Source organism: Zootoca vivipara, chromosome 3, assembly GCF_963506605.1.
Source record: "Zootoca vivipara chromosome 3, rZooViv1.1, whole genome shotgun sequence".
Taxonomy (NCBI): domain Eukaryota; kingdom Metazoa; phylum Chordata; class Lepidosauria; order Squamata; family Lacertidae; genus Zootoca; species Zootoca vivipara.
In genome coordinates, this window is record NC_083278.1 from 65698674 (window position 1) to 65722549 (window position 23876).

At 39.4% G+C, this 23876-nt stretch overlaps 1 protein-coding gene across 5 annotated transcripts in view; it reads left to right on the forward strand.

Annotated features, from left to right (window-relative positions):
* TIAM2 (TIAM Rac1 associated GEF 2) overlaps nucleotides 1–23876 on the forward strand; it is a 131856-nt gene that overhangs the window by 67041 nt on the left and 40939 nt on the right. For 3 of the 5 annotated variants that reach the window (XM_060272772.1, XM_060272770.1, XM_035108669.2), the window contains 8 exons: nucleotides 2331–2516; nucleotides 5176–5322; nucleotides 8966–9037; nucleotides 12998–13165; nucleotides 17360–17443; nucleotides 18872–18950; nucleotides 20692–20784; nucleotides 21030–21290. In XM_060272772.1, the coding sequence (XP_060128755.1) occupies nucleotides 2331–2516; nucleotides 5176–5322; nucleotides 8966–9037; nucleotides 12998–13165; nucleotides 17360–17443; nucleotides 18872–18950; nucleotides 20692–20784; nucleotides 21030–21290 (1090 nt within the window). The other 2 variants (XM_060272773.1, XM_060272774.1) reach the window with 2 other exon arrangements.

Consider the following 23876-nt stretch of genomic DNA (forward strand, 5'->3'; position numbering starts at 1 on the left):
GTTTATTAAACACTTAGAAAACCACATTTTCTGTTTAATGCTGAAAACAGGCCCTTAACTGTATAGAGAAGAAGTGTATCTTAGGCTGAAATTTCATAGAAATTCTTAAAGACCTTACCCTACCTGGATCAAATGTTTCACACAGAGAGATCAGGGAGTACAACTATTTTCTCTCACTACAATAATAGTGGCATAAAAATGGCATGAGTGAAATCTCCAGATGCCCAGTGCCCACCAACATCTCCTATGGTATCCACAAAAGGTCTCATAACACAACTGCTTTTCCTGTTCAGTTCTTGTGTGCTCTGATTCTGCCTGTCACACAGTGAGCACACCCCCTTAAACATTATCACATTTAACTGGGTGCCATGATTGGACACCCACACTCCTGTCTGTTCTGAACAGAGGTGAGGTGCAAATCACTCCTGCCTGTGACCTAGTTTTGTGGTGTCCACTGTAGGTGCCTTTAAAAGGAGATAGAAATGCCTCTTTTGTAAAAGTTACTAGAGAAACACATGGTAGAATAGTTCCTTCCTGCCTGCCTGCCTTCCTTCTCGCCCCCTCCAAGTCTCCAAGCTGCTGACTTTTAGCAATGCAGTGCCTTCAAAAGAATACTTACTCTGGGTCTCAGGACACTTAGCCTTGCACAGGTAAAAGCTTGATTGGGCTGCAGAAGACTCCCCCCCCCAATCTCTTTATTAATTAGCTAATGTGGGAGACAGGCCAGGACTTGGAAGGCTTCTGGGGCAAGTCAATTAGAGATGGCAAAAGTGGAGACCTGAGCACTGTCACTTGCCCCTTCTCTGATGAACCAGTTGCATGAGCAAGCCTTCACTAGGTGCCAATCTTTACCTCTTTCATTAGGATATCATAACCATCATCTGCTTTTGGCACTCAGAATTGCCTTTCAAGTTGGAAGACTTATGGCCCCAAGAAGTCATCTGACCTCACTCTGAGAATTGTGCCAGAGCAAGGGTGTTTAAAGGGGATAAACCTCTCTGTATAAGTCTCAACAATAATAAAATTTTACCTCCATACTTACCCTGTGACTCAGTGACTCTCCCTGACAGCCGCTTGTCCATGGGAAGCACAGATCTATCTTGGATCATCCACTTGATCTCATCTTTCACAAGCCTTTTGGTTCTGGCTTCCCAGATTTGCATGAGTAAAATAAGTGCTGTATCAAATTGGCTTTAGAGAGAGCCTTGTAAAACAAAGATGAAACAACCTAAATACTTGGTGAGTCATCTATGCCATATGGATTGTCTCTGAGATGTAGTAATTGAAGTGTAAAAAAGTTTTTGTGTGTTGTGTTTGTAATGTGGTTGACAAAATCATCATATAAAATAGCAGGACATCTTAAAGGAGGAACAGTCTCTGTGGGGTCCTAAATTTTTGCATAGCTCCATCGTTAGAGATACCCAGTAAATGCATCACTCGTACCACTATGCTATTTATTCATCAATTAAGTCATTGCAATCACCTACATGATTAACGTTTTATTCATATTATCAACCTTTTATGTACAGAGTGATGAATGGCATGTTTAAGGTTTTATAAACTTGGAGAAGGGATTGGGTTATGAACAGCCTTCAATAGATTCTTTTGGGCCCTTTCTGCTTCCTATCAGCTAACATGTGTGCTTCCACAAGGCGGTTCTTTACCTTTCATCTTTAAAGTAGGAGTAGAAAAAGACAACTTTAAAATACTTCCTTCAAACTTTGTTTAATCTTTAAACCAAAGAGATAAGATGGGAATTAGATTGTTGTATCCTTGTAACAAAATGATTGTAACTAGAAGCATCTTCGACCTTGTGAGGTTGTGCATATATTTTGTGTTGTCTTTTGTGTGTATTACCGAATATGCTTCCAACAGGTAGGCCACTCTTAGTAATTAAAGATGGTGACTGTGATCCAGAAAAATTGTCCCCATATTGTGAGACAACATTTTGCAGCCCCAATACTGAAGTCACCCAGGGCACCCTATGTGGAGCAATCCAGATAGGGAACATAATGTAATCTGTAAGTAGTCTAGAGCATTATGGATTGCAATAATCCTTTTTTAAAATGTTTGGCTTCTGTGGGTAACCAACTATTTTCCCAAATAATGATGTCAGTGTGCAGTTAAGGCCACCAACTTTGTTTTATTTTGATCCATTTTTTGAGGGTTCATTTTTTGAGTGTGACAGAATGTCTTTTTGGACGTGACCAACTAATCAGCCCTCCCAATGCTCCAGATGAAAGTGATTTAGCTGAGGGTGAAGAGATTTGACCACCCTCCATAAGCCATTAATTTTTCTTCTACTATTTCATTTGTGTGTATATAAACAGATCCAGCAATGGGAACAGAATCTGGAGAAATTTAACATGGATCTCTTCAGGATGCGCTGTTATCTAGCCAGCTTGCAAGGCGGGGAGTTGCCAAATCCAAAGAGCCTTTTGGCAGCTGCCAGTCGTCCTTCGAAGATGGCATTGGGAAGGCTGGGCATCTTCTCTGTCTCATCCTTTCATGCACTGGTGAGTTGGACATGGCTTCATATAAGTGTTTCGTAGAGGAGTTTATTTGTGACAAGATGCAGAAATGCACCATCCCTTCCCCTTCCCTCCATAACATATGTTCCTCTTCAGGCTATACCCTTTTAAATGTGTGTCTGGGTGGGGGAAGGGGTTATTGGTTTGTGTGGTTTTTCCATTCTTGTTTGTGTTATGTATTTTGTGTTTTTATCTTGTATTTTTATGTTGTGAACTGCCCTGAGATCTACGGATGAAGGATGGTATACAGATTTAATAACTATATAAATATTTTGCTGATAAATGCCATTTCAATGTGAATCTGACTATGAAAGTCAGTTTTGGGACCCCTTTCTTGTCTGAAGAAAAAGTACTTTTAAAAGACCAACTCATGTTACTCATTTGTTTAGAGCAGGCATCCCCAAACTGTGGCCCTCCAGATGTTTTGGCCTACAACTCCCATGATCCCTAGCTAAGAGGACCAGTGGTCAGGGATGATGGGAATTGTAGTCCAAAACATCTGGAGGGCCGAAGTTTAGACCATTTCTATCTCACACGCCTCCCAAAGATCGCAGGGTGGGTGTTGGCAAAATTGAATAGAATGCTGTGTCTGTACACAACATAATGAAAACACAACTAAAGCAAAACTACACCAGTTACTGAATATTAGTGACCCCTCCCAAAAGCTTGAGTTTTGAGCTGGTGACTGAATACTATCAAATTGAGCACCAGCTGAATTTTGGAATGAGTGAGGGGTAGACAGGTTGTTTCAAAGCCAAGAGAAAAGTCTATGGAGAAGATGCCATGTTTTGCCACCAGATATGCAACTCCTAGTGGCAGAATGCTAGGAGGAATCTTTCTGGGTGTTCTTAACCTATGACAGGATTGTACAAGGAGATGCACTCTTTCAAGTATTTTGGTCCCAAGACATTCAAGACTTTGTATCTGTAAAATACTTAATTTGGAATTGAAATGTGTTGGCAGCCAGTGCAAATCTTCATAAGAGCAGGTGTAATATAAGCTCTGGACAGAAAGTCTGCTTAGGAGCCAGGTCACTGCAATTTCTGTGTCATCTTCAAGGGCAACACTAAATAGAGTGGATTACCGTAATTAAAACAGGAGGTTATCAGGTCATAGATTACTGGAGCTGTGTTATCCTGGTCCAATAATGGCTATTGCTGGTTAACTAGCCAGAGCTGGGGGGAAATTCTCCATGACACTGCAGACGCTTGAGTCTCTAGTGACAAAGTGGAATTGAGGATCATCCCAGGCTATATATTTTATTCATTTATTTATTTATTTATTTATTTATTGCATTTGTCTATTACCCTTCATCCGCAGATCTCAGGGCGGTTCACCATTTAAAAAATACATGATCAAAACACATAATAAAATCAAGAACAAAAAACAAAACAATAACCTCCCCACCCCCTTCAAAGAGACTGCAATCTCATCAAGAACAAGTTGTTCACCTAATTCCCAGAACTGCCAAACCATAACATCTCTATCTTATCAGGATTCACTTGCAATTTATTTACCTATTACTGTGGCTAGACAGTGATCAGCACCTGATTCACTTGATGTGGAAAAATGGAACTCCATGTCAGCAAAGTTGAGTTCCTTACTGTAAAAGTATTCTCATATTGGAAAAGACATGAACATTCTTGTGGCAATGGCATACATGACTGTTTTTCCCCTGGGAATCTATAATTGGCCACTGCTGTAGATACAGTGAAATAGATGAATGTGTGATCCATCACACAGTTTGTTTGTTTTTAACTACAGTACTTCTATTTGTTCCATAGAAGTGCCAGCCATGTAGGAAATTTGTAACATTTGAAATGATCCTGAAAGAAATTTCTACCAAAAAAAGCTAACAGTATACATATTGCCCTTTTTCTCTCTAAAACACTAAGCTCAAAACAACACGAATGATACTTTGTTGAAAAATGAGATATAATATCTACTTGCTAGTAAAATCTTATGATACACTAACCATATTACCGTATGTATATATTATGTATATTGTTGGTGTATGTTGAAAAAGTTTATGTTGTTTTTTTAAAAAACAACAACTATGTTCCCATTGTTACTGAAATATGTAACTGATTATTAAATATAAAAATGCATATAGTCTCTTAAAATATCCAATTAAACCAAAGTAAAATTAGTTCCAAAAATGGTTTTAAAATCATTTTTTTCAAAGCTCGGAAAGCTTTCTCGAGGATGCTGGTATTGCCACATTCCATTAAGATCTATAATTCAGCCTTACACTAAACACTCTGTTTACCCTGCATGTTATAATGCATCTCTTCCTTTTGGAATTTGGCCAGATCACAGCTTACCATTCTTTGTTGGCTGCTTTGCAAAAGCTTATGTGGGTTTGGCAGGAGGTATTTCACAGATAAACCGTAGCTGGTGTGTTTGCTTTTTAAATGTCTTTGGCTGCAATTCTAGACACATTTACACCTAGGAGTAAATTCCATTGAGCTCAATGACAAATATTTCTGAACAGATATGCATAGGATTGCACTGTTCATCTTTTGTGTCATATTTTATTATAATTAGGTTTTTGTTACCTTTTGTTTTGATGAACAAGTTATGAAAAGCTTATATGTATAACTATGCTTGTATCTTCCTCGTTTCCTCCCCTCCCCCCAATTAGATCTGCTCCAGGGATGAAGCAGCTCTTAGGAAGCGAACACTGTCTCTCTCACAGAGGGTACGGAGCAAGAAAGGTTTGTTTTCCTCCCTTAAGGGACTGGACACTCTTGCAAGAAAGGCAAAGGAAAAAAGGCCTTCTATAACACAGGTAGTTCCCAGTTGATGCATATATATATGTATGTATGTATTTAAATAAAAAAAAATCTATAAAATTGTTCTAAAATTGCATTGATCATCCACCAGTGGTGTAAGAAACAAATGGCTTAAATTAGGATGCCTAATTGGCTATTGCAAACTGCGGTATGCAGAAAGCCGGCAGCCACACACATGCCACACACCATGTTGCCTTGCAGTTGCATGTCAGCATCTCCCATATCAGGTAGTCTTCAGATGTCATTGTAAGATGCTAATCTAGACCTAGCTAGTTAAGAGTGATAAAAGTCACTTCCCAGCAACGGCAGGATATGCAGGATGGTAAAACAAGATGGTTGGACAGTGTTCTCGAAGCTACGAACATGAGTTTGACCAAACTGCGGGAGGCAGTGCAAGACAGGAGTGCCTGGCGTGCTATGGTCCATGGGGTCACGAAGAGTCGGACACGACTAAACGACTAAACAACAACAAAAACATGACACTGGATTTGCCATTGTAACAGTCAGGCCTTTCCTGACTGTTGAAGGTGAAGCTGAGTGATGTGTTCTCAAATGACCAGCAAGATAAGGAAACATGGATAAAGGCAGTTTTATCAGAATGAAACCAGTTTCCTCCTCTGCCCTAAAGAAGACATGCGGGTGAATTCTCAGTTGATAGGAGCTCCCTAATCACAACTGGTTCCTCTGAAGTACTTTTTTAAAATATAAAAAAACCCTTTAAATAAATAGTGTGAGCATTTAATAGACAAGAACAGGAAAGTGGAGGGTAAACGCGACCAAGATAGGCAATACAAATAAAGTAAAACTTTTTTATGATTGGGAAATCACCAGTGACACATAGGTTGCCTCTCCCTGGTTCCAGAAATGTAATGAAACATGGAAATAAAAACCCAGTCTGAAAACTTTACTGTAACTGTAAATCAATGGAACAACTTTTCATATCTATAGAACCTAGGTACCAAATCCATAACATATTTTCTCTTGTTCCTGGATTATTATTATTAATTCAGTCACTATAAAATTGATAACAGCCTCTCTCAAGTGAATGACTTTGCTAATATATTTTCTCTAAATTGAAGAGACTGGAAGTTACATTATCTATGTTTACATACAGTGGCTACCTATCCTTTTGATGTGGCTTAATGACACATTGTTTGGAAAGATTATAAAGTATGTCGTTTAACTATAAACGACATGGAGCACGTCTCATTATAAATCTCTTTGGGACTTCTGCTGTGGGAAATGATACATAAATTCAGTAAACCTAACACAGCGTAAAGCAAAGTAGTACACTGTACTTAAGAAACATAGGGCAAGTATGAAGCATCAACTGTGGGAACCAATGTTACTCTGCCTTCTTTTTGCAAATCCCACTGGGTTAAATGGTTTCTAATAGGAAACCTTCCATAATATCCTACTTTGCAAATGGGAAATGTGAGCCAAGTTTATATAGTTATTGTAAAATATTACGTTCTCACAATTGAATACTTTGATCAAACCATTTTGTAAATTTTCAACCTGCAGACTGGACCAGAATATTACAGCTACCACTAGAGCCCTCATCTGAAGATAGATATTCTGGAAACATGACATAGCTAGGGGCTTATAACTTTATGTCAACTTTTAGTTTATCCCAATTCCTTCATTTTAACAAGCAAACCTTATGACGTGAACATGTCATTTATCTATCTTGAATTTTCCAACATGCCTCTTCACTGGATCTCCATGAGTTCCAGTGTTATGAGAGAGGGGCAAAAATTTTCCTATTCACTTTCTCCATGCCATGTATAATTTTATGACCCTGAACAAATCCTTTGGGGATTTCTACTTTGCTGGACACAGTGGACTTAATTATCTCTTTGACATACAGAATGGCACCATGTTCTGTGTGTCCTTCCCTGTCCATCCTATAGAGTTTATATCTGAAGATAACCCACTGATGTCCCACTGATTTTCTCCATTCCACCAGGTTTCCATAATGCCTACTATAGGAAGTGCATGGCAGCCATGAGTGCTGTGAATCATTTAAAGCCATAAGCACAGTTCCTTATCTTAAAATACATTTAATAAGATACAGATTAATAATCAGAAGCATATCAGAAAAACAAAACAGCTCTGCTTTTATCTTCAAGTGGTTTCTCACATGCTCCTTATCGAAAACCCAGCTATTGAGACATAAGAAAAATGATAGCAGTGACACATCAGTAGAACAGATTTTATAGTAATAATGTTTTTAAGGAGAAAAGGGGAGGACTTCATAAATATTCTGAGTCCTAACTTACCCTTGAAATGTACTAAAGGGCTTGCAGTTTACCAGGCTGGCTTCAAATCCCAGTTAGTGTTAACCAGGTGGGAACTGGAGGGAGTGCCTTTCATGGAGAGGGAGAAGCCATGGGTAATGAGTACATGATCCAATGTTTCTTAAGGCTTGGAAATTTTACAAATCGCACACAAAAACAGCTGGTATGGAGCACTCATTGAGTTCTGTGTCTTACTCAGCAAAAACAGCCGCCATTGATTACTGTCATTCATATATTGGGTTCAGCCACTGCTACCTAGGTTCAGCTGCTGAAAGGAAAAGATCCTGACTATTTTGTAATGGTTTTATTTGTTTTAAAATTGTATGTTTTATTGTTGAAACCTGCCCTGGCTCCTTATGGTGTGTGGCAAGTGAGAAATCTAATAAACAAACAAACAAAAATAGGAGTACATGATTTGCACTGGTATTTAATTGTTGTATGTAAACTTTGAGTGTGTGACGTTGTTGGTATGTATTTTAAACATGGCTGGATTAAGATATAGGATTGCCCCAAGAACCTTTTTCAGAGCATTTTAGTTTGATAACTGTAACAAGTTTGCAGTGAATTCTCCAACTGTGCTTGAAACAACATGCGGGCACAAACACTTTGCCTGCCTAACCAATTGTTGTTGGAGAGGAAGGATTTGGCCAAGGAGTTCTCCATGTAGAATCCCCCCCACCAATAATCACTTGGACTCCTGATATGCTACCTCTGAAACAAATGCACTCACCATTGATCACTACCATGACAAAAGAAGCACTCTGCATTGTCTTCATTACTGAAGCAACTATTTGGGAGACATAAGTGGACTTGGGGACAATGTGCCAAGGGGCATACTTTCTCTTAGTCAAGCTATTTGCATCCCTCTCTTCCAAGTTGGCAGTGAAGGGAGAGCTAGGCTAAGAGTGGCATGTGGCTGCTGAGAAACTGGTTATCAGGATGATCCTGGGAAAGGCTTGAGAGAATTGGATGTGAAGTCAGTTTCCTGATTGGCAGCTCTTTGTGTTGGCTGCTTAGTTAACACAATTGCCCCAGGATTCCAGGGCTAGTGTGTACAAAATGCTCTCAGCTGTCAGGACAGTTCTCTGGCAGAATTATATAGTGCATGCATGGAAGGTCTGAATGTCAGTATAATCTCTTAGTGCAAGGGGCTTCCACCCTGCCCTTTTCTTGGAATGCCTGCACACACTAACACCCAATAGTAAAATAGTAAACTGCTTTTCAGTTGTTCAGCTTTACTGATCTAAGTTCACTAGCTTTTCGTTCCTTTTTTGTGCATGTGAAACCGTTTTGCAAGGAATGCTTTGTTTATATTAGGATACACATTCTTTTTAATTAGATTTTTGACTCAACTGGAGGGCATGGATTTACTGGAACACAGCTACCTCAGAATTCCAGTAATTCTACCGAGGTAAGGGTTCTAAATCTTTGCTGTTCACTATCTATCACATTTTCTTAATGTGTTTCTTAATTCATGATTTATCTATGTTTCTCTCTCTCTCCGCTCCCCCCAAAAGAACTACTTAATACATTTTGTAGTAAAAAAGGATTAGCTAGTCTTGAGCATGTGAAACTATTAGAAAGTCATAACTTATATATGTTTGGCCAGACCTTAATGTTTCACGGATGTATAAGTAGTGAATACCTATCGAATCCTAACCCTCAAAAAAGGAACAGAGGGCATGGCTACCTAAATATTCAATATTCATTTAAATTGGGTGGTTGTAATTTGATACAGATTAGTCTTTAAAAACTGAAGCAATCATAAATCCTGTGTATAGATATATATATACACACACAACATATATAAATCCTGTGTGCAGCTGTATGAACTGCAAACCAAAGGAAACTTTTTGACTGATTCTCTCCAATCCCACCCTCCTTTTGATCTATTAGTATGTCTTCTTTGTATTTTCCTCTGTCCTTTAGTGGACATGTGCTAGGAATACTCATTTTTCTACTACAATAAGAAATTGTCATGTAGATTTCCTCTGGGGTAAGCAGGCTTCAGGACCAAACCAGCTGTCATAATTGAAAAGCTTTTAATGAGCCAACACTTCAATAATACCATAAGCATAGCTGGCTGTGCGTCACTTCAATGGTCCTGTCAGCAGGACTCAGCAGGACTTCAGGCCTTTTATTTCAAACTTAGGCTAAACCTGTTTGCTTTCTTTTTTCTTGGGAATACACCCTCCATCTTAACATCCAGTACCCTGGTTAATTCATGTACTTGTTCGTTCTGGAATTTTAAAAGCTTAAATTATTATCTTAAAAAGCATTTTATCACCAGCACCTACAAAGTGTGCCAGTTGACACGTCACGCTTTCAAAAATTCCTTCCCTAAACAGTGAAAAGTCTTATAAGGTAGAAGACCTGTTCATCTGACCTTCCTGTGCCTTGGGATGCTAGGATGGGTTTGTTAGTATTATTTGGGTAGAGCATCTGTGTTGCATGCAGGAGGTCCCAAGTTCAATATTAGGCATCTCCAGGCAGGGCTGGGAGAGATTCCTGCACGAAACCCTGGAGAGTAGACAATACTGAAGAAGATGGACCAATGGTCTGTTTCAATATAAAGCAGCTTCCTTGTGTTCCTTATGTGGGCTGCATTTGAAGTGATATCTTTTTAATGCAACTCTTTATAATTGGACAAAAGCTTGTCTTCCGAATATCTCTTGATATTTCCTATTACTGTGTCTTTCTTTTTTCCATACATCCTGTACTTCTAAAATTTATTGGGATATTGCTCAGAAGTGTTCAATAGCTTTAAAGTCAGGTGGAAAAATCTATAATTTTATAATGAGCTTGGATTTTTAAACCAGAACTATCCCTTCTTTGGAACTTGGTTTATGAGCCACTGGTCTTATGTCTGCTAAATGAATAAGATTGGGCATTGATCTATGTAAACGTTTGAAGGACTTGAATAACTGTCTGCAGATTTGTAGGGGTTTCTACAGTTTCTTCATGCCTCATCCAACAACTTTTTTTTTTAAAAAAAGTGATTCATCGTAGCTCGCAAAACCACCAAAGTTGGAAACAAGCCTATTTTGTTAGGAAATTTTGAAGAAAAACAAAATCAAACCGTTACAAGAGACTTCCTGATGAGTTCAGTGAAGCACAGCCCCATTAAATGTTCCGTGCAGGTTTTCTGAGGTGTTTCATATAAAATTTGTGACAAAACAAAGACAGGAAAATCATGAAGTAACCAACTGCTCTTCAACCAACACCGTGGCAAAGCATAGTACACTCTACAACCCTGGCATAGATTTATGGAAAACTGAACGTGTTGTTGGGCCTCTGCATGGCTATGGATGAATAAAGTACTGTGGTTATTACTCACTCTGCAGACGTTACTGGGTGGGAAAATACAACCCCTTTAGATTCAAAGATGGAAAATTTGGATGGAGTAAAAAAAATGTAAACCACCATAGAGCGTTTCCATAAAACAATCAAAACTTTTACAAACGTTTTTGTTTACTTATCCCTGGTCACAGTAAACCTAAAACAGTTTGTAAAGACTCACGCCTATATGAATTTTCGGCATTGTTTTTGAACAAGTGGTCTGTCTGTTATCACATTGCTCTGGGACCTGGATGTGACAAAGGTAGTTGAGGTTTGAATATTGGAAAGCTAAAAGAAACTTAAGCCTAAAAGAAACCCCCAAAAACTGTTTTTAGTGTGAATCCCCTGCATTACATTTCTGTTTCCAGATATTATTGAAACGGAGTGCACTCTGCTGATGAAATTTACACAAATCTGAACATCTGAAAATGATTCTGTTGAATCATTTATACATTGTATATTTTTTGTGTATTGTTTTATCACTTAGAAAAGCACTCTTGGGTGCTCAAGATCGTGCGATACAGACATTTATATTGTGACTATTTATATTTGAAATGGCTTTCATGCACCTCATGTATGAAGTGATCTTATGTGTGGCCCCAGAGTGTCTGGGGCAACCCAGTCAGATGGGCGGGGTTATAAATAATAAAATTATAATTATTAGTTGAAATTAGAGTGACTTATTTCCTACGCCTCCTCCTTGTGTCATCTCCATTCTTTCCCCTCTCCCTCCGCAGTTATTTTTTTTCTTCCCGTTTTGCTGCTGCATGAGCAGAAGCAGTGCTGTTGGTTTTTCTCTTGCCCCTTGCACCTCATCCCTGCTTTGCTTTGAGAAAGGACCAAGAGGGTCGGTCCTTTAAGTGAGGCATTCTGGGTGAGTGGACCAGGAAAGCACTTCTGCTGCCACTGTGATTAGAAATTCTAAGTAAGTACATAAAGTCCAGTAAAGTAACTGGAAACTGGTTGTAAAAAGAAGAAGAAGATTTAAACACTCTTTCAGTGCAGCAGTGTTGCAGGAGCTGCCCTGGTCACTTCTCACAGAATCCCTCACTCTGAGAAAAGAACACCTTGGTCCTTTCTCATAGTGAGGCAGGGAGGTGATGTGAGTGGTGATTCAGAGCCTAGCATTACTGGGTGGGTGTCTGCCTGATGGTTTTGGTCACAGCAGGAGTACTGGCAGGCTCAGCTGGCCAGCCAATAATGAGGTAAATGAGTGCGGATCCTGGGAGGGGTGCCAGTTTACCTGGGACAATTGCCTCGTGATTGGGCCAGCCCTCCTTAAATAGAACTGTGTATCATGGCTCTGTGAGTTGTGATTCAGTGAACGTCTTAGGTTGTATTCATGAAATGTCCATCCTATTCTCCAAATTCTTGTTTGCTTTCCTATATTCCTCTTGTCAGCTGATTGTCTCTTGTGAGTGCAGCATGTAGGAGGCAGAGGTATTGGGAAATTAGAACAAAAGCCACATTGTTATTTCATTCTAGCAATCTTCTATCACTCAGATTATACAGTGGTACCTTGGTTCTCAAACTTAATCCATTCCAGAAGTCAGTTTCAAAACCAAGGCGTTTCAAAACAACCCCCAAAACAGCAATTTTACATGAATTTTACTATCTAACGAGTCCATTGATCCATAAAATGAAAGCAATAATCAATGTACTGTACTATAAAATAAGACAGTATTGTAGGTGATAAAAATTAACATTTTTTTCTTACCTGCACTGATGATAGTCATTGTTCGGATGGGGGGGAGCTTTTATCCATTTGCCTCATTGAAAACTTTTGAAAACCGGTACACTCACTTCTGTGTTTTTGGCATTTGGGAACCAAGGCGTTTGAGTACCAATCTACCACAGTACTATATAGTATACTCTAGTTGGGTTAGGCAAAACGGAGAGTGAGGTGTTCATACCCCAATGTGTGAATGTTAACACAATTATTAGTAGACAATGGACTCTTTGTTTGAAAAACATCAGTAACAAAAATATTTAAGTGATACTGCTTTATTAAATTGTTATATTTTTCTTCCAGCAGAAAGTAGATGAATTTCTAAATGTGTACTGCCCAGCTCCAGAAAGTTGTTCAAAAGAAAATACCTGGGACATCCAGTCACCTGTTCACTTTCCTGATGGCCAAGGAGTGATGCTAACTCTCAAGCCAGAACACAGAGTAGACGATGTTTTGACTTTGGCATGCAAGGTACATTATTCTTCATCTTAATTTGTCTGGCTAATCCCACTGCTTAGAACTTTAAAGCCCAGGTGTTGCATCCTTGCAAATATGTATATATGGTTTTAAAGGATTCTGTGTAAGATGATACTGCACACAATGCAGTTCAGTCTCCAGTAAAGCTAAGCACCAGATTTTAACCTACCGTACTATATTTTTCTGTCTCTAAAATTATGAATTGGCTTTGCCCCCAGTATAGCCGAAAGATATGTAACAGTGAAGCACAGTATGAAAAAGTTGAATGCTAGGATCTCAGAATGTACTATAAAAACAAATTGATTTAGAAAGCCAAACCATAATGTATTTTTTTCTCAAAAAACACTGAAACAGCATTTTAGATCATAAGAAAAATTGCATTATAACAGGAAGCAATAACATCAATGGATCTATTCTTAGTAAAATATGCGTAATACACTCATAAATCCTAATGACTTGAATGCAAACATACCCATGTGCACAGAATCACAGTCAGTGGCAAAAAAAGTACGGTAACTACATTAATATATATATTTTTGACACAAATAAAATCTAGTCATTGAATGCCTGAAAAACCCAAATTAAGCCCAATTAAATTTATTTGATTTTAATAATACTGGAGTGTGTTCAGCTTTTTGTTGTGTCACTTCTGGATAAGCAAAGCAAAGTGGTTTGGCCTAAGGGTTGCCCTCTGAATCACCCTTGATTCACCAGTAAAATTAGTCTGGGCCTCTTTGTTTAAGGTTAGCCTTAAAGTGGCTTCACTTTAGGTGCCATAAACAGGACATGTCAGTCTTGCAAGCACATCCTTAACTGGCCATATAGCAGAAGGGGAGGGGGTAGAATCAGGCTTTTCCTAGCATTACTATTAGATGTTAACATGCTTGGCTTTAATTATACCAAGTCACTACAAATATATATTTTTAAATTGCTCATGTTGCCCACTTTAGCTTATAGTTTTATCTTTTGTTTCCTATTCTATGAACTAATAAGTAAGGGAAAAGGCAATGTATCATAGGGAATGCCACTAGGTGGCGGGAGAGACCTGAAGCCAGGGGGAAAGGGGAAATTGAGAAAATACTGTTATTTGAACAAGGAAAACCTTGAAGAAGAACTAATACCGGTAAATATAGATACTGGGGATTATTATTTTTTTGTAGCTTCTTCTCTTTTTGTATATATCACTTCATTGATCTGAAGTTATTTTGATTTCTTTATCAATTAAAACTTTGTTTCTCTTTTATCTTTCTTTCTGTTCTGAATACTTTTAATGTTTTTCATAAGCAGTCTCTTAATGCTGACTCCTTTCTGCTACATCTTTCCTGGTTCTTTTTTCTTACATTTCCATACTTCTCTGGTGAGTGCTGGGAATCTTCATTCTTTAGTGCAAAGTGGTGTTTGGATGTTTGTGTATGTTTTGCAGTTGTGTCTGGCACAAGGGTGGTAGATAAAGACAAAAAGGGGGGGGGCATAGATTGCTTGACTCCCACTGTATTTAAGTAATCTGACTGTGCCTGTGTAGTAGGCACAGTTAAGGATCTTCCCCATTACCTGCTGGCATCATTTCTATACTTGGATAAGAATGACGATTTCTAGATTCCTATTTAGATCCAACAAAAGATGATTGCATATCAGGTTAATATGTTTCTAAATGGAACATACGAATAACAGAGCAAGGATAATCAGTAGAAAATATATTAGTGCATGAACTTTTAAAAGAGCCACATACCCAATTGCTTTACAGTACTTTTCTTAAAAATGACTGCTTTATAATATAATCTATCCTTTAACAAGTATGTATACGCAGTCACAAAAATAATATTTGAACTCATCATAGACCAGGTTCAAGGGGAATAATCATGATCCAGGGAAATGAGCCACAATCGCATAAAAGAGTCTTGCTAGATTAGGCTAATGTCCCAATAGCCCAGTATCCTGTTGCCACAGTGGCCAATCAGAGGCTTGTGAATAGCCTCTGACAGCCTTATGCCTGTTTGCTGCCTCCTTGTCCTTTCTGTTCTCCCTTCACCTCACAATTTGGTGACCGCTCAAACATCTGAATCAGGAAACAGTGGTTTAAAGGCTTCTTTGAAAAATAGAATATGTAAAGAACTGATCCTGAACTGCAGGGAGCGCTTAAACTACAGATGAAGATTAGGATACTTTGCCAAAGTCAGTCATACAATGGAAAGGGGAAGAAGAGAGGGTGTGAGCAAATGGGTCCATCTCAATATGATAAACTGTAGCAGTCAAATTCACAAGGTGAGCTTAATTGCATTAGAACATTTGCAATGCACCCTGTACATTTGGCAGTTCTCTTGAGCAAGTGTAAGGTGCTGAAGAAGACATACTCAAAATATATTTTGTGAAAGCAGCAATGCCACAAACATGTCTTTTAAAGAATGGATGATACCATGAAGCAGTTGGTTTTATATACAAGTTTGGATATGTTGCTATTTTTCTTACATTCCACTACATGTCTTCATATACTTTATGGATTATTATAGTGGTGGATGATTGATACAGTTTAGTGTATTAGGATACTGTTCATTTACTTGTTTGCCTAAACAAATAAACCAGGAAGAGTGCTTTATTTGTAGCATCAAAGATTCACTGAGATTTTGTAAATAAAAACTTGGTCATTTACAGCAGCAATAGATGCTGGATATCAACATCTCCTGAAATGTTTTATTTGGATAACAACCACTTACTGGTACTTTTTTATTTGAAAAAACTTCTGCTAGTTTCTCAAAGTTGAAACTAAATTGATACAAATTGTGCAGGATTGCAACCATTTCCAAGTACAGTGGTACCTTGGTTTACGAACTTAATCTGCTCCGGAAGTCCGTTCTTAAACCAAAGCGTTCTTAAACCAAGGTGTGTGCTTTCCCATAGCGGGGGAGGGGGGGACTCACTCAACAGGAAGCGAAACATGTTCTTATTCCAAGGCAAAGTTCACAAACCAAAACACCTACTTCCGGGTTTGCAGCGTTCTTAATCCAAGTTGTTCATATCTTAAACCAAGGTACTACTGTATTTGTTCATCCAGGTTTTATGGAATAGATCCTTTATTCTTTGTGCTGGCATTCATTTTTTTTATTTTATTAATGTGACATATTCAAGAAATACACAATTAAATAAGATGAATCAGAATGTGACACGCTATGTAAAAATCACTTTCTGCCCAAAATATTGCTGAATTACCTTGTTCAACTGAATAATATGTAGCTGGAAGATGCAATTCCATGAGCTGAGTTCCACTCACAGAAAGATCCCATGAGCTAAGTTGTGTTTGCAGAAAGGGCTTCCCCAGCACTCTTTAATAGAAGAGGTGGGGGAAGGCAGTATTCTCCAGTCCTTTCTGAAGCCTCCTGTACCTTCTGATCTGCTCTGCTGGGTTGAGGGGACTCTTCATGGGAAGTGGCATGGAGGGTTGCAGCCTCCATTGGATCAAATCTTTATTTGCATGGAAGGACTCCTTTTGAGCATGGAAGGGTATGATAGCCACCAACCCTCTCTTTTAATGGATGCACAGACTGTTTTGTTTGAGCTGTTAATTTGTTGATGCTTGAAATGAGATCAGTGCAACTTCAGCTTTATCCCAAGAGCTTAAGGAACAGCACCTCAAGGGTTGCACTTTGTAAGGGCAATCTCTTGAGGGAAGTCCTCCCTCTTCCGTTATTTAGCTTCCTGGAGGTAACACATGTTGTGGAAAAAATAGGTGGTGTTTCACGATCTCAGCGGAAATGGGCAGTAAAAAGTTCAATAAAATCTAGCTGATGCAGAACATCCTTCTCTTAACAGCCTTTGTGCGCATATGCATTTTATACATCAGATGTGTATGTTTCACTGAGCAGAACTAAGCCATCTGGAAGACCTGTAGAAACTTAACAGATGTCAGTTTAAACTGAGGAAGAGAACAAGGTTCAAAGTTTATTTACCCACCTTACCAGACAGTTAATTTTATGTGCAGGAATAAACATTACAAACCTTTTGATTTTTAAAAGCAACAAAACCGCTGCTGTGAAATCTGTACAACTTAAATTTATTTATGGTGGTTATTTAGGAAGTGGCTTATTGAAGATTGCTGTTGCATCATTTGATGACTGTATCTGTGTGCATCTGCTGTGACATCTAGACTTGTACAAATAATTTCTGAATTCTAGATATATTCTTTTCATCCATTAGATGAAGCAGCTGGAACCAAGACATTATGGTTTACAACTTAAAAGGCTTGCTGATGAAAATATTGAGCACTATGTTCCTGACCAGGCAAGTGACACAATGAAAGATGTGCACCCTTGTATTATTGATTGATAGATTAAATTAATATACCGTCCTTCTTCCAAAGATCACAGGCTGGTTCACAACATACAAATGATAAAGTTAGACAAATATTGCAAGATTGAGCAGAGTTGGACTCATCCAACACTTGCTCTTCATCAGTCACATTGTTGCAGAGGGTTGGACTAGATGACCCTTGTTGTCCCTTCCAGCTCTACAATTCTATGATTCTTTGAAATAGGTTACAAAGCACAGTATGGGCTGGAGGAGGAACATTTGTGTTTATTCAGATGGGGTAAAGGTAAAGGGACCCCTGACCATTAGGTCCAGTCGTGACCGACTCTGGGGTTGCGCGCTCATCACGCATTATTGGCCGAGGGAGCCGGCGTACAGCTTCCAGGTCATGTGGCCAGCATGACAAAGCCGCTTCTGGCAAACCAGAGCAGCACATGGAAACGCCGTTTACCTTCCCGCTGTAGCGGTTCCTATTTATCTACTTGCATTTTGATGTGCTTTCGAACTGCTAGGTTGGCAGGAGCTGGGACCAAGCAACGGGAGCTCACCCCGTCACAGGGATTCGAACCGCCGACCTTCTGATCAGCAAGCCCTAGGCTTAGTGGTTTAACCACAGCGCCACCTGGGTCCCTTCAGATGGGACTACTTAATAAATATGGGTAGAAGGTTGCAGTTTCCTCCTTGGTTCACTCTAAAACAGGCATCCCCAAACTTCGGCCCTCCAGATGTTTTGGACTACAATTCCCATCTTCCCCGACCACTGGTCTTGTTAGCTAGGGATCATGGGAGTTGTAGGCCAAAACATCTGGAGGGCCGCAGTTTGGGGATGCCTGCTCTAAGAGAAACAATTGAGGCATGCCAGCCCTAATGCATGGATACCAAGTGAATTGGTCGGATATAAATTTGAAATGCCTAGCTCTATCTTAGGGCCGAATTATACATGATGTTAAAGATATTAGAAATAATGGGGGAGGAGAGAGGAGAGGAAAAAATATAGGTACAGGGGAAACATCTTCATGCTGACTGTACCAACCCCTTTTTGATATGTCAACAGAAAGGACAGATAATCAAAATCAGCATGTCTAGTTTGAGCTAAATGATAAATAGTTGAATAGTTGGCACAACTTAACTTTCACAACTCTTTCCACCCCCCACCTCTAAGGTGGTGTACAATGAGCACAAACAAGTATGGCACATGAGGCACAAAACGTAAATGGGGTCCTGCATGGTTAAAATATAGTAAAGCAAATAACTGGCACCTCTCTAACTAGAAAATGTGACCCAGAGCAGCTGAAACAAAATTAGTCTAATGGTGATTAGGTTGGGAGTTCCTTCTGAGTACATCTTTGAGATGTATTTCTCTACAGTTAAAAAGTTAAGATTATATTTTCTCTCCTACAGATATATGATGAAATAGAAATCTTTCCTTTATGTATCTATCACGTGCATCTGACCAAGAATGAGGGTATAACTGATTTTGGTGAGTGCAGTTTCCAAAATATAAATTTAAGAGATGCCAGTGCATCATAAACTATACTACTAAGTACAGTAACCTTGTCTTACAAGCTAAACTGAAGAGATTCAATAACAGAGATTTATACCTGCCACTGCGTGTACATACATTCTTTGGAGAAAGGGTGTGTGGGGATGAGTCATGCCAGACGCCTGTAGCCTTGAGCTGCTTCAAGAGGCCCATCACAGCTGGTGTCCTAACCTTGAACAGAAATCAGACATGGGAGAACATATTCCCAAATTACACCAACGCCATTTACCCCCTTTTCCAAGTTAAGATTGACTTCTTTTTTGATCCTCCGGTGGTGTCGGGAAAATTGACAGATCTTCGTGATGAGTTGGTTCACACTTAAGGGCCTGCTGTGTGGATACAGCTGCCATGTGAAAGGATTTTAAGTTGCTTCCAACATAGTATTCATAATGTGTGCACTGTCTTAGTTGCTAGTCTTTTGTTTAGTTGACCTTGATTGCACTAGAAGGAAATTGTGGCTCCAGGGTGTCCATAGCCATCCTGTAGCTGCAGAACGTCTGCTTTAGGAGGACGACTGCAAAAATGAAAGAAAACGGGAGACTTTCGATTGCCAGTATATGTGTGGGGGCAGGGGAACTAAGATGAGCTGTGGTAGGAGTCATTTGGTAGGAAGTATGGGACTTCTGAAGACACCAGCCCTTCTTTCTACACAGTATTTTTTAAAAAAACATCTGCATTTTATTAATAATTCTATCCAATAAACACAATTTTGCTTTCATGTCACATGAATTATGCAAAATATTAATAAGATGTAACATCAGTGTGGTGTAGTTATTAGTGTGTTGGCCATAGGACCTGAGATGCCAGATATCCATTCCCCACTCAGCCTTGAAGCTCTCTGGGTGACCTTGGAGTCAGTCATAGTCTCTTAGCCTAACCCAGGCACCCCCAAACTTCGGCCCTCCAGATGTTTTGGACTACAATTACCATCATCCCTGACCACTGGTCCTCTTAGCTAGGGATCATGGGAGTTGTAGGCCAAAACATCTGGAGGGCCGCAGTTTGGGGATGCCTGGCCTAACCTAACTCACAGGATTGTTGAGAGGATAAAATGGAAAGGCGGGGAATGAACCATGCTTGCTGCCTTGAGCTCCTTGAATGAAAGGTAGGAAAAAGAAGAGGAGTTTGGATTTGATACCCCGCTTTATCACTACCTGAAGGAGTCTCAAAGCGGCTAACATTCTCCTTTCCCTTCCTCCCCCGCAACAAACCCTCTGTGAGGTGAGTGGGGCTGAGAGACTTCAGAGAAGTGTGACTAGCCCAAGGTCACCCAGCAGCTGCATGTGGAGGAGCGGAGACGCAAACCCGGTTCCCCAGATTACGACTCTACCTCTCTTAACCACTACACCACACTGGCTCTATCCTACGGTACATTTGTAGGATACAAATGTAATAATAAAGGAATGAATAAATAAACACATATTTATTCATTTAATACAATTTATATGCCACTTAACATTAAAAAAATCTCTAAGTGGTTTACAAGAAAAACTACAATAATAAAATCACAGCTAAAAATCTCATAGGACAGAATCAAAATACAGCAATTACACCTTTGTCGTAATATAAAAGAGGATTGTTTCCAATTATGAGAGTATTTCAACTCGCTATCTGATAATCTGATTTTTAGAATTGTTTTAAGACTAATTTAAAACAGCACCACTTTTTTTAACTCCAGGATTTGCAGTCACTGCACAAGTGGATGAACACCAGCATCTCACCCATATCTTCATAAGTGATGTTCTCCCTGATGGGGTGGCTTACAGAGAAGGTTTGTGCAGCCTTGTTACGTATCTGTGTCAGCTTTTCTGAGGAGGTATATATGGGAGTGACTGCCCTTTTATTGGTTAGACATGTTCATTTCATCAAAGTGTATATCATGGCCTCATAGGTAATAATATGAAGACCAGGGTACTGGTTTGAACTATTGAGGTGCTATATGGTTAGCTGAATATTTCTGACTGCTCCAGTATGCCTACTCAATCTTCTTTTACTTCCTCTTTCTCATGCTCCCAGGGTTACGTGTGGGCAATGAAATCTCGACTATAAATGGAGAATCGGTGTGTGATCTTGACCTCAGACAGATGGAGTTATTGTTCTCTGAGAAAAGCGTGAAGCTGACTTTGACTACAAATCTCGGCAGCAATAAAAGTGCATTATGCACTTCGTGGTCAGAGGGTGACATTTCCAGGGAAGCAAGAAACTTTCTACCTCCTCCTAACCAGTCACAACTCCTGGAGGAATTTCTGGACAACTTCAAGAAGAATACAGCAAATGGTGAGATACTGTTCATGGCGGATGCTTCTTCCCCGCCTTCCTTTTTCATTTTATCATAGCTGATTGCTTCTAGATAATATCAGGATGGCGTCTTCTTTTTAAAGTGCTCTATGTACCAAAAGGCCAAATGCGATTATTTTAATGTCATCTAAATGACATTAGCCTTTAAAAAAGAAGAAAAAGACAGAAAGAAACAAAGCATTGAAAAAGGAATGAGTGGTTTATATTATCAGCTGATCTGAGAGGACATGTTTTTCAGAGTCTAGTCTGCTGCTATTAGAACAGACTTGGGTGCTTCCCACGTCTGGGAGATAGGCAAGTTACATGTTCTAGATGGGATTGCACTCCCACTGAAGGAGCTAGTGCATAGCTTGGGGGTACCCCTAGATGCATCTTTCTTTCTGGAGGCCCAAGAGTCCTCTGTGGCAAGGACTGACATCAGTCTGGTTGGGGTTCTTAGCAGAAATTTTTCTGCCAGAGGAAGAAGCTGCCCTGGAAGCCTCAGGTGGAAAGCAGACTATACATTTCAAGAATAAGAGAGAAGCGCAGGGCTTCTTAAATATCTAAATGTAGCTGGAATATTTTTAACGTGTCTTTAAAACACATTTGGAGGGCTAGTCTGGAGGGCTAGAAAGCCACTTCTTAAAAGAAGGAGCAAAAGAAGCAGAAGCAGTAAAGGGGAGGTGGTGGTAGCTGCTTGTTCCGTACAGTTTTTAGGAGAAATGTTAACAAATTATTATTAATAATAATAATTTATTTAAATTATTATTGTAAATAATTTGTGTTCAACATAAGCGACCTTGCTTTGGTGAGATCAGCAGAATTTCTTTCTTGGACACTAAATCACTATGGAAGGGTTGTAGCCTAGGAAGGGATGTAGCTCAGTGACAGGGCATCTGTTTTGGATGCAGAAGGTCTTGGGTTCAATCCCTGGTATCTCCAGATAGGGTTGGGAGAGGCCGCTGCCCCAAACCCTGAAGGAGCTGTTGAAGGTCAGTGTGCTGAGCTATATGGGCCAATTGTCTGGCTCTGCATAAGGCAGCTTCCTGAGTTCCACTTCCCAGAAACTGTGGGAGCATGTTCAATATTCACGGGTGCAGATGAGCATTGCACAACATTTTCTTTTTATGAAAAGTCACCTCAGGGACTAGGAAATTGACCATAGAAATGGTAGCTAAGAGACTGCTTAATCATTTCATATCCTGCCATATTTTAATTTTTACCCCAAAATGTCTCCCCAAGTTGCTTTTCCATTCATTGAGGAAATGATCCGTATACATCCTTTTTTTCTCCATAGGTAAAAAGACATATTGATATGGTGATTTTTGAGTAGTAAAAATAGGCCACTGTTCCTTTGATCAAACTCACTGAACCCATGGCTGCTTTTTATGTTCTTCTGTAGAAAAAAAAGTGAGCTAAATTGTATTAGCTATGCAGTGTCTACACTGACCAGAGATGTGGTTTATTTTCTGCATCTGCAACTTGCCTACAGTAGAGGTTGCTATTAAACTTTGGCTGAAAATGTAACTGAAGTGTGTTGTTCTTGGGTAAGTGATTAATGTGGTTGATTCAATGTATCAAGGGCTTTTGATCTGATTTTTTCATACCTCTAAAAATTGAAAGGTCACTAAAGAGAATTTTCTAGGGGGGATTTAATTATAAAATAGCAGCTTTATTGGGTCATACTTAAAGTAAAAAATGATGGCAAGAACTGTGGCACAGTAAGGAGCATCTTCCTCATGGGTCATAGTCCAATTTTAAATACTATTAAATTGACTGTTGGCATATAAAAGCTCATGTCATAAAACAAAAAATTATGGTGCTAATTAATTAGTCTTCATTTTATTAGGGCTATCACTCAGATTGTAAGCTTGATATCATAAACCAGCATTACCTAGTGCATTCGCATAGTAAGTGTATGTGCCCATTTACCAGATTCATTATTCTTTAGGGACACATTTGCAACTTGTGTTAATCTCCATATATTATAATAGGAAATTGTTAGAAATGTATGTTGCTCCCAGACACCAAAGGATAAAAGGTATTTTGGCTTTGACTGTCTGATTCAGACAGCAACCAAGGCAGACATGTTTACAATGAGTTGGGGGGCAGGGATAATTATTCTAAATTAATCTCTGTGAGAGAGTCTGTCACATTTATCAGATTATAGTGTGTCGGCATTTGGTTTATGCATTTTCAAATGGCTTGTTATAGAAACCAGTACAGGCAGCCCAGCTTTGACTGAATGCATCTGTTTAATTAGTTTACCCTTTTCTGCCCATGTTCTCTCACATTTTATGCCCTGACTTCATTTGCTGTGGCCTACCATCTTAGTTGTGTCTGCATGAAGTTGTGGAAAATCTCCACTAGTCCTGATTTATATAGATCTGGGTCTCCCACTTCCAGCTCTGGTTTAAGTACAGCGGCCGTGGCGAACCTCTGGCCTCCAGATGTTGCTTGACTACAACTCCCATCATCCCTGCCTACCATGCTGGCTGGTGCAAATGGAGTCCAGCCACATCTGGAGGGCCACATGTTTCTCCAACTCTGACATACAGGATGGCTGCAATGATTCTCTTAGGTCAA